General features: G+C 43.5%; 1 protein-coding gene across 2 annotated transcripts in view; it reads right to left on the bottom strand.

Annotated features, from left to right (window-relative positions):
• The window catches only part of Entpd1 (ectonucleoside triphosphate diphosphohydrolase 1), an 84840-nt gene extending 74574 nt beyond the window's left edge, over positions 1-10266 (bottom strand). The window contains exon 1 of one of the 2 annotated variants that reach the window (XM_013348112.2): positions 10220-10266. In XM_013348112.2, the coding sequence (XP_013203566.1) occupies positions 10220-10235 (16 nt within the window). In that variant the 5' untranslated portion in view covers positions 10236-10266. Of the gene's footprint in view, positions 1-9255; positions 9909-10219 lie in introns of those variants that run through there. The other variant, XM_026781691.1, reaches the window with a different exon arrangement.
• Positions 10267-10479: the final 213 nt, after the last annotated feature.

The raw sequence follows: 10479 nt of genomic DNA, 5'->3' as shown, positions 1-10479 counted from the left end.
TTAATAAATAAATAAATTTTAAAAAAAGCACAAAAAAAAAAGCATGCATCTGGGGCTGGAGAAATTTCTCGGTGGTTAAGATCTGTTCTTCCAGAGGTCCTGAGTTCAATTCCCAGCAACCACATGGTAGCTCACAGCCATCTCTAGTGGGATCTGATGCCTCTTCGGGCATAAAGGCATGCATGCAGATAGAGCACCCATAGACATAAAATAAATAAATAAATCCTTTTTAAAAGCATGGCTTGGCTCTAGTTATTCTTAAAAAGGCATCAAAAGAGAGAGGAAACTTAGCAATAAATATGATAAAATGAACCTAAAACCCATGGTCTAAAAAGCAGAAAATGTTATTGAAAAAGTTAAAGATGGAGATAAAAAGAGAGCTACCACATGTTCAGGGGTAAGCAGGCTTATTTTTATGATGATTCATCCATCTATTTAAAATCCAGTACTAGGGCTGCCTTGAGTTTACTGAGAACTCTATCACCACCTGTCTTTGATAGTTTTAAAATGACAACTGTTGGTAAATATTCAATCACACTGTGAACCCCAAGCTTGCCCTTGCACTAAGTAAATAAAATTAATCTTGGGTCAGGAGGCAGAGTTAGCAACTAGTTGACAGAAAGTAATCAGAGCCTCAGAGGGCATTGGGGAGAAATAGAGAGACACACTAGAAGAGTTAGGGAGGAGTTTTGAGAGGCACAAGCTCTTCTGTTTTGGCAGAGCAGAAGGATGGGCTTTGGGAAGACACCAGCAAGAACAGAAGGTTAGCTAGGTGCTGCTCAACCTCTCTGAGCTAGCAGGTTTCCACCCCAGCCTTTGAGCCTCAAGCTTTATCTATAAACAGAACAGTAGAGATTTAATTAAAGCTACCTTTAGTGTAGCAGCAAAGCCAGTGCCTGCAGGAGCAGAATTCCCGCCAGGCTACATACAGCCTGAGCAGCTAGGTCTCTGGTACAGAAGCAGGCTAGTAGCTATGGAGTTGCGATTGCTGGCTGAAATAGCAGTAGATTAAGGCATTGCCACTGTGCTGGAGATAAAACAACAGGCAATCTTCTCCAAACACATTTATGTTCAGCATAATGTATCATCCTTATCAGTATAATGTATAATCCTTATCAAAATCTCAAGCAGCTTCTCTGCAGAAATTAACAAGATGATCCCAATACTCATTTCAAAACCCAAGGGGCTCAAAACAATTTTGAAAAGGAAAATAAAGTTATAGAACTTGAACTTCTTATTGTGATGGTCCCTCCAAAATTATAGTGACCAGGACAGTCTAGAGAGAACACAGAACTGAGAGTCCAGAAACAGACTTTCATGAGCAGCAAATTCATTCTCAACCTATGCCAAGACAATTCACTAAAGATAGCAACACTTCTCAACAAATGATGCTGCGGCAACTGGATATTCAGAAGAGAGAGGGGGTGGAGAGAGGGGGGAGAAACAGAAAGGATCAGAAATCTAAATATCGGGATAAAAACCAGAAAAATGTTGAGGAAAACATAGGCATCTAGAGAGATGTCTCAGCAGTTAAGGACCCAGGTTTGATTCCCAGCACACACATTGTGGTTCACAACCATTAGCAACCTAGTTCCAGGGGGTCTGATGATCTCTTCTGGCCTCCACGGTTACTGCAAAATACACACACAATAAAAGAAATTGGAAAAAATCACAGGTATACATGGACTAGGCATTGAGTTCTTAGAGATGACATCAAAAAAAAGAAAATATGGATATCTTTAAGATGTAAAACTTTGTATAGCAGAAGTTATCATAAAAATGGAAAGAACTTTAGAATACAGAAAATTTTTGAAAGCCATACATCTGAACAAAAAGAATATATAAAGAATTATTGCAAATCAACAATAAAAAGTCAAACTTTTAAAAATTGGAAAACCATTTGATGTGGGGTTTTTCTCTGTATGCTGTGAATACCATTGGTTAATAAAGAAGCTGCTTTGGGACTATTGCAGCACAGAATAGGGCAAGGTGGGAATTCCAAGCAGATGGAGAAGGAGAGAGGTGGAGTCAGAGAGAAGCCAAGTAGCTGCAGCAAGAGACAGACCCTGGACACCAGACAGAGCCTCACCAGTAGGCAAAATGGGTTAATTTAAGATATAAGAGCCAGCTAGTAATATTCTTAAGCTAATAATTTAAGTAATATTTTAATTAATACAGTTTCTGTGTGTTTATTTTGGGTCTGGGTTACTGGGAACAAACAAACAGCCTCCACCAACAACAATCCAAATAGACATTTCTCCAAACAAGATGCATGATTTCCTTGAGAACTCAGGAAGAACAGCAATCAACCATCCAGAAACAAGACCCAAAGCACACCAATCACCACTCCCCACCTGTTAGGAAGGTTCTAACCAATGATAGACAACAGGTATTGGCCATGATACAGAGACACTGGAACATCACACTCTGGGGTGTGAAACAGCGCACCTACTTCAGTAAATGGTCTAGCTGTACCTCAAATGAGTAGACATAGACACACTGGACCGAACAATGCCACTCCAGGTTTAGACTCACAGAATTAAAGTATTGTCTACACAAACGTTTGTCCAGACACAAGCAAAGCGGCATCCTTCACAACAAAAAAACAAATACAAAACAGTTCCCGTAGCAACCGAGTGATGCACAGACAGACAGCTAAAGTGTGATGTGACACAGAACGTCATAGACAGGACATGGCTGGAACACACGGAGCTATGAAGAAAACCAGACTGTGTGTGCCTGGGGCCTGGGACAGGGGAGGGGTGGGGGAGCACTTAGGAAATGGGAAGTGATTATTAGTGGGTGCAGAGGCTTTGGAATGACAAAAATGTTAAAAATTGATTGTGACAATCGTCCACAATTATGGAACTATACTAGCACCCACCGCATTGTAGGTTTCAAATACAAGGATCATTGTGAACCATATCTCCAAATAATAATGAGACCAATGCCTAGAATTTGAGTCTGAACTCCACACTTTCCAACTGAGAGACATTAGTTGAATTGCTTAACTGCTCTCATTCCTCAAATATCAGTAAGAGTGAAATTAAACAGCACCGATTTCTAATGTGGTTTCAAAACTAAATTAACATCTATAAAGTGATTAGAATAGCATGTGACCCAAACCTATCTGTGTGGTAACTAAAGTAACTTCATATCCATTTATTAAATACTTACCATATTAGTGTGCTAATAACGGCTGCTACCACAAATTAGCACAAACAAGACCATTTATTGTCTCAAAGTACTTGAAGTCTGGGGATAGGGAGATAGCTCAGTAGGTAAGCATGTTCGCTGTGAGAGCATGGGGACCTGAGTTCAAACCTGCAGCACCCAAGTAAACAGTCAGACATAGCTGGGAATGCATGTCTTGAGCAGGAGAGACAGGTGGATATAGACAGCAGATTGGCCTGCCAGCAAGTAAGCTTCTGGTTCAGTCAGAGACCCTGCCTTAATAAACATGGTGGACAGATTTTGAGGAAGGCACTAACATGAACTTCGGGCATCAACTACACCCATACACGTGCAAACACATGCACACTACACACACACACACATACACACACACACATACACACACACACACACACATACACACACACACATACATACACACACACACATACACACACACACATACACACACACTAACATGCTATCAAACGTAATGAATGCAGGTACACTATAATTTCACATGGAGGAAAATTGTAACTGGAGATAAATTACAACATAATTAAAGAGATTAAACTGATTAATATCAATTTTATAGTTTTAAAAAATAAATTACATTCATAACTATTCACAGGTTTATAAAAACTCATCATGTTTACAAGGATATTTCAGATATTATAAAACTATATCTTCTAACTATTAAGAAGCAAATGAAAAATTAATAATAATCTAAACAAAAATAGAAATTATTTAGAACTTAAAACATATTACCATGGGTTAAGGAGGTAATAAAAATACAGTATCAAACTACTTATAAACTACAAAGCTGTTTTAAAAATGTGTTGGATCTCTTGATTAAAAACAGTATAAAATATTATGAAACCACTAGGAAGAGATTCCACAAAACTACTGAAAGTATGGCGGAAGATTAAATATCTTTAGGAAATTAAACTAAAAACATAAAATGTAAACTAGTAATAAATGGGAAAAGACTGTAGACATTTGCAAAAGACTAAACATACTGTGTGAAGAGTACCAGAAAGACTCCTAGTCACTAAAAAAGTTACAAAGACTTCTAAAGTTGATACAATTAGTTTGAACCAATCATGAGCACTGTTGGGAATGCCAGAACACAGGGAGCCCCAGAGGAACAAAGGGTCCACCCCTTGGGAACTAACTTGACCTTGGGAACCAATTTGGCTTTGGGATGGTAACTTAGCAATGGTGACAGGAAACTTCAGAAAATATTTACGGGTTTTAAACCAGTAATCCTACTTCTAGGAGTCCATCCTCAGAGTGCACCCCTACTTATAGGGAAGAAGCTCCTGCACAGCCGTGTATTAGGGGCGTTGCAAAAGATGGAAATTGTTAAATCTACTACTGACTGTGAAATGTGCGCTACGAATGGAAAATACCTGTGATTCACGCCCTGTCTAAAGCCAGACTTTAAAACTGTACACAGCCTGGTGATCACGGCGCTATCATTTTCCTTCAAGGTAGTACTCTGGGAAAGGTGAAATGAGAGGGGCAGACCCCCAACTCTCGAGGCCCTCTCCTCACCCTAATCGGGGTTACATGGAGTTCTCACGGTAGGCACTGGACCACTGGCTTCCCCGTGGACACTGGGGAACTGTACACATACTCTGTATGAGGCCAAGAGAAACATCTCTGAAATGATTCCTTGAATTTTGACCGCAAAAAAATAATTCCTTACATTCCTTCATCTCTACCTCAAGGGTATTAGTCTTTTTTTTTCTCCCATTTTGTTTTGAAATGTCATTGTTACTTATTTTCTCCTTTTATAAAGCATTTTCCTTTGCCAGGCTTGGTGACACATGCCCATATTCCAATACCAGGGGTCTGAGGCAATAGGATCCCAGGCCTCGTGTGTGTGTGCAAAAGACATTTTGTCTAGGTCAAAAACTATTACATAAAACAATAAAAATTCAAAAAAAAGGAAACCCCTCTTCATGTTGATCAAGCTCTATAAATTGGTCTCTATAATTTGATAGTACAGAATCAAAAAAGTACAAGTTGTGTGCCCATCAAACAACATCTTCCTCAGCTTTACCTCTCCAACAATGGCTTCTGCTCAGAATTCCTCAATTTCCAAAACCTAAAGAAATCCCAGCATTCTTCTCTGCATCCACTTTCCTACCTTTGCAGCTGGGATCCTTCCCACAGACCATGCCCAGTGTTCGAGCCCTGCGTCTCTGCAGCCCCCAGCTCCCCTGACACGCCTAGGTCTAGCACAGGATTCTGTAGGCAGCCACGCATGAACTTCAAGCCCTGCTCAAGCGTAAGTGGAGACTAAGGGAAGCTTAGGGGACCTGGGAGCCATGGGGAAATGCAGAGCAAAGTTGAGACTGGGCCTGGAGAGATGGCTCAGCTGTTAGGAGCATGTCCTTTCCTGCAGAGGACCTGCGTTCTGCTCCCAACACCAATGTCAGTGGTTCATAACTGCTGTACCTCCAGCTTCAGGTGATTCAAGGTCTCTGGCCTCTATGGGCACCTGTAGTAACATGCATATATCCACACAAACACACACATACACGTAACTAAAAGTAACAAACCTTTTAAATGCGAAGATATTTATGAGCTCTAACAGAAGGGCTTTTTGTTCTGCAGTAGATTGTGTGCTGAAAAGGCGGGCTTGTTTCTAAGTTATAGCAGACTAGAGGCTGAACATCCTGTCATAGGGCATATATTTTTCTGAAAGTAAAAATGAATTGGCTTCCCATTATCTTGCATGACTTGGATACTTGGTGGCTCCTCACAGCAGCTCAGAGAGTACAGGGTGAAGGAGGGGTGAGGTGGACCCATGGGTACCAAATAAACCCCCAGACTAAGAGATGGCCTTCTGACACAGTCAGTCAGATTGCTATGGAGGGTCAGCATCACCACCTGGTCTGTGAGAGGATTGTAGGACCTCAGCATCACCCCAGAACTTCTGAAGGGATCTGAATTTTATTATCTTCAAAGATGCATATGCATGTTAAGGTCTAAAAACTGCCATCCCAGAAACACACATGCATGCACACACGCACACATGGACACACACAACTAAGCACATGCCTCCCCTCCCACCTTCCGTCAAATTGTCAGGATGCCTGATGATTCTTCACCACAAGGGCTACTCTCAGATCTGGCCTCTCTGAAATATCTGAAGGAATAAACTCTACATAATTTCCCGCAGACCTCTCCATCACCCCGCGCAGGCCGAGCCCAGCACACCTGAATTAAATTCTCCTTTGGTCATAACTACTGATTAAAATAGAGAAGCAACTATAGCACCACAGGGGAGGAAAAGACGATTTGGCCAATTAAAAGCAATTCGAATTGCAATTGCTGCGGCCAGATGTAACTCATCACTTACTCGGTTGCTATGGAGGGAAATCATTATAAGGACATCAGTTAATGTGCAGCTGATCATTCTGTAAATGTTTACTTAATTGCATGGTTGGTCATCCCTAACTCTCTACAATTGTCAGGACTGGCCGCAACAATGGTCAAGACTCCCTGCAATTCTGCCTTCGAATCTCCAGGGTAGGAAGCAAGTAGGTCCTGCTCGGAATGTGGAAACGAGAGGGAGCTTTTCACTCCACAGGACAGGCTGCAGCTTTCGTAAAAAGAAAAACTCCCTGGGCGTTGTTGACTTGGGAAGGAAGGGGCTTTCTGTGGGTACTGCACTTCACTTAACCTTGTAAGGCCAACTGAAAGGGGCGCATTGAGAAGTGTTCTGAGAAGTTGTCGAAGGAGCTGCGTTCCTCAGGGCACTGCCATCGGACCGCTCTTGTGGCTCTCAGAAGGCGGGGGACTCGTTTGCTAGTTCAGGCTTTACAGACTGACCGCTTGGCCAAAAATGGTCCCTCTGCCTCTTACCAGCTGAGTGACTCTGGCCGAGTGACTTCCTTCCATAAGGGTGACAAACATAAATCCATACCAAAGACTTGATGAGAAGATTAGATGAGAGGAAATACATAAAACATTACAATGCCTGGCTCTTAATAATCAATGTGAGCTATTATTAGCACTCGACAGAGTCTGGCTTCCATTAGAATTGGTTTCATATGTCTCCCTTCCCTGCCACATCATGTGCAGACTGTTTATATCCCAAGGAGCTGGCACAGGTACTTACAAATGGCAGACAAACACTATTTGTCAAACGGCTTTGAAGGCATGCCAGGAAGAGGAAAAGAGGGTGCTGGGAACAAACAGTGTACATTATGATTTTACCCAGGGCCAGGCTCGGCAGTGTTTGCATTTCTTTCATTACCATAACACACTGCCTCCAACAGCAAGGGTTCTACAAAGTGGGACTAGAGAGGCTCTATCAAGCCAGGTGTCTTGTTCAGAGTCAGTAAAGGTATGCTAGGAGAGATCCTAAAAATCTCCACTTTGGTGTCTGGCTGAGTAGGGATAGAGACTGAAGCTCATCCAGAGCGCTACTGGACAAACCGAGTGTCTTGGCATCAAGTCACATCGTCAATTAAGACCATCAACCTAGAGGTAGGGGGCATTTTGTTTTTCTGAGTATCTACCAAGAAAGTTGTTTGTGGACTGGTTAGGAGTTGTACGCATCAATCGGGGGTGGGTGAGTCATACTACAAACTCAAAGGTCCCTTGTAAACCCTTTGGGCTCTTGAATGAACATCAACTAGAATAGCAATAGCTTATTGAGTGCCTGCTAAGAAGCTCAAGGTGCTTGTGGCTAACAAGAACTTCTAGACTTGCCTGTGAAGCCCCACCCTCTAGACGAAACTAGCATCTTTTCTGAGAGGCTAGTTACCAACTCCCAGGACTTCTTGTGGCTTATGAGCACCAAGCTGATTTGTAATAAAGACATCAGAGACCTGTTGTGGACCTCGTGTGGTGAAACTGCTAGCCCAGCCACAGCCCGCGACTGTCTTGTGGCTCTTCCTGAGTCGTACCTAGGCTCAGGATTCTTGCTGAATGTCTGAGGCTACTGTGTTAGCCCCACAGCTGCCTTCTGCCCTGTTGTCACGACTGAGGCCTCTCTCCCAGCCCTCTGCCTGCATGAACAACAAAGTGACCATGACTGTTAAGGCTGGGGAAAAAAGGTACGCTGGATATCATACATCCAAAGATGAATATAGAAGTTATCATTTGGGGCTGAAAAATGACACAAAGATAAGGAAAACAGGTGCCATCTTAAACATTAAAGGTGAGGTATTGTAGAAACATCCAAGGCAGGTACTGACCTAGGTGAAAGTATGGGAGAGGCTTAAAGGGAGAGCAATACTCAAGAAAAATCTAGGAACAACAGCAGCAATCTGCATTCATTGAGTACACGGTCTACATTAGGAACTTCGTGTAGATCGTTCCTCCATCCTTATAACCCTCTGAGGCAGGTTTATTCTCCTCAACTCATAGGTGAGAAGCTGAGGCTCACAGTACAAATGATGGCACTGGAAGTCAAACAGAGGTGGGTTGGCTCCAGGACGAAGAAGGAAAGTGGTCAGCTATGCTTTCAAGATAGAGGAAAGTGCCCTAGAGCAGACCGGGCAAGAGGAAATACCAGTTCCCCAGGGAACTGAAAGTGGCTGCTGAGGGCTACTTGGGGGTGGGGACGCTTGTTCAGAAGAGAAACCAGAAGTAGAGGAACCTCCTCAGATCTAGACTTTTTGACAGAGAGATGTTTGAGTCCTGCCTCCAAGCTCAGATTCTCCCTCGGTAAAGGCCATACATAATAACAAAGTCTGTCTCTCCCCCATGAAGAATTACCATTCACCACCTCAAACTGGTAGTGGAAACTTGACTGCAAAAATAGGAATTCATTCACAGACTAGAGTCCATCACTGACTCTTCCCCAGTAGCTTCAGAGATCCACAAGCCTAGAACCCAGTGATCCAGACTCTGTGTCCCAGCGAGCCCTCTGAACAGAGCGGCAGCGTGGAGTAGACAGTAGCCGTGCCCAGGTCCCTGCACCCATGCTTCCCACTGCCTAAGCACAGAATGCCTGCCTGCATTCACAGTTATCACTTCCTAAGTACCAGATCGGATTGCAAGGTGAGCTGCCCTCTTCGTTCTACAGGAAACAGACACGATAAGGATAGCACTTACCTTATATGGATGAGAGAGATGCATAGCAGGCACGGTAAAGGGGGACACAGGTCCCAGCACAGTGTAAAGACTTAGGAAACCCACACAGCTGACTCTACTTTAATCAGGAAGAAATCTGTTTGCTATCCTCCAGTCCCCTCTGCAACCTGTGACAGAAACCTGTGAGCTTGTTAGCAGCTGGCCATGACGTGGGTTTGCGACCCTACATTCCCTCCTTTGTTCCTGGCTCCCCAGAACTGGCAAGCAGCTGGCTCTCCGTCCTGGCAGAAAATGCCCAAAAGAGGTAAAAAGGCAGAGACTGCACACCATTTGTGCAATCCAGTCTGCCCTTGTAGTTTCCTAGACAAAATCTAATGTGGTCAGTCAGATACGACCTGCTCTTTTTGGAGGATCGCTTCCTTTTCCTTCCTCCAGCCCTCTCTCCCTCGCTTGTGGGGACAAGCGCACTCCCCCACACAGCTCAAGAAGTTCGCAGTCTTTTTTACAAGGCGCACTCTAGGGTCCTGTTGTGACAGTCTCTTGCCACATTAACTAGCCTGTCCAACTCCCGGCAGAGAAGGAGCAGGAACCTTTGCTAATGTCCCAGAAATAAGAACGCAGGAAATTCGAACAAAACAAATCTACACGCAGAAACCAGCATCTGCTAACCAGGGACTCAAACCGAGACAAGATTGACTCCGGATGAAACAGCTGCCTCTTTAGGTACTGGAGGATTGAAAAACAGTTACTTGCCGCTAAGAAAGGGGAAAAAAGCAGATCTGCATACCAATTAATTATGAATATTCATCAAGAGCCAGCCTGCACGGCAGCCCGGAGCTCTGCTTCCCAAAGCTCCCTCCGCCTCGCTCAGGAGGAGTGGGAAAGTTCATTCAGGCGCTTTGCCTTTGCCTTTCAAGAACTTGCTCTGGAATTGGGCGTTTTTTTTTCCCCTGAAGGGTTTGGATCAAATCAGTTCTGGTCTTACCCTTTATATCTTCCATAAGGGGCAGCTTTTTGTTTTCTTCCTCTTTCCTCGTTTGTCTTGGGTGTTTTTGTTTTTGCTGCCTCTGCTTGCTGGGGTGGCTTTCTGTGAGAGAGGTACTCACGGATCAGAGATATAACAGACCCTAGGGCTTGTGGGAGGGGCTAAATTAGCCAGCCCGGTTTCCGAAGGAACCTCTCAAAGCTTCTGTCTTTTTCATTGACTAGAAATACAGATTGGTAGAGGAGTAAGGCGGTTCATTT

Source organism: Microtus ochrogaster, chromosome 8 (assembly GCF_000317375.1).
Source record: "Microtus ochrogaster isolate Prairie Vole_2 chromosome 8, MicOch1.0, whole genome shotgun sequence".
In the NCBI taxonomy this organism is placed as follows: Eukaryota; Metazoa; Chordata; class Mammalia; order Rodentia; family Cricetidae; genus Microtus; species Microtus ochrogaster.
This window is presented reverse-complemented; position numbering and strand designations above follow the sequence as displayed.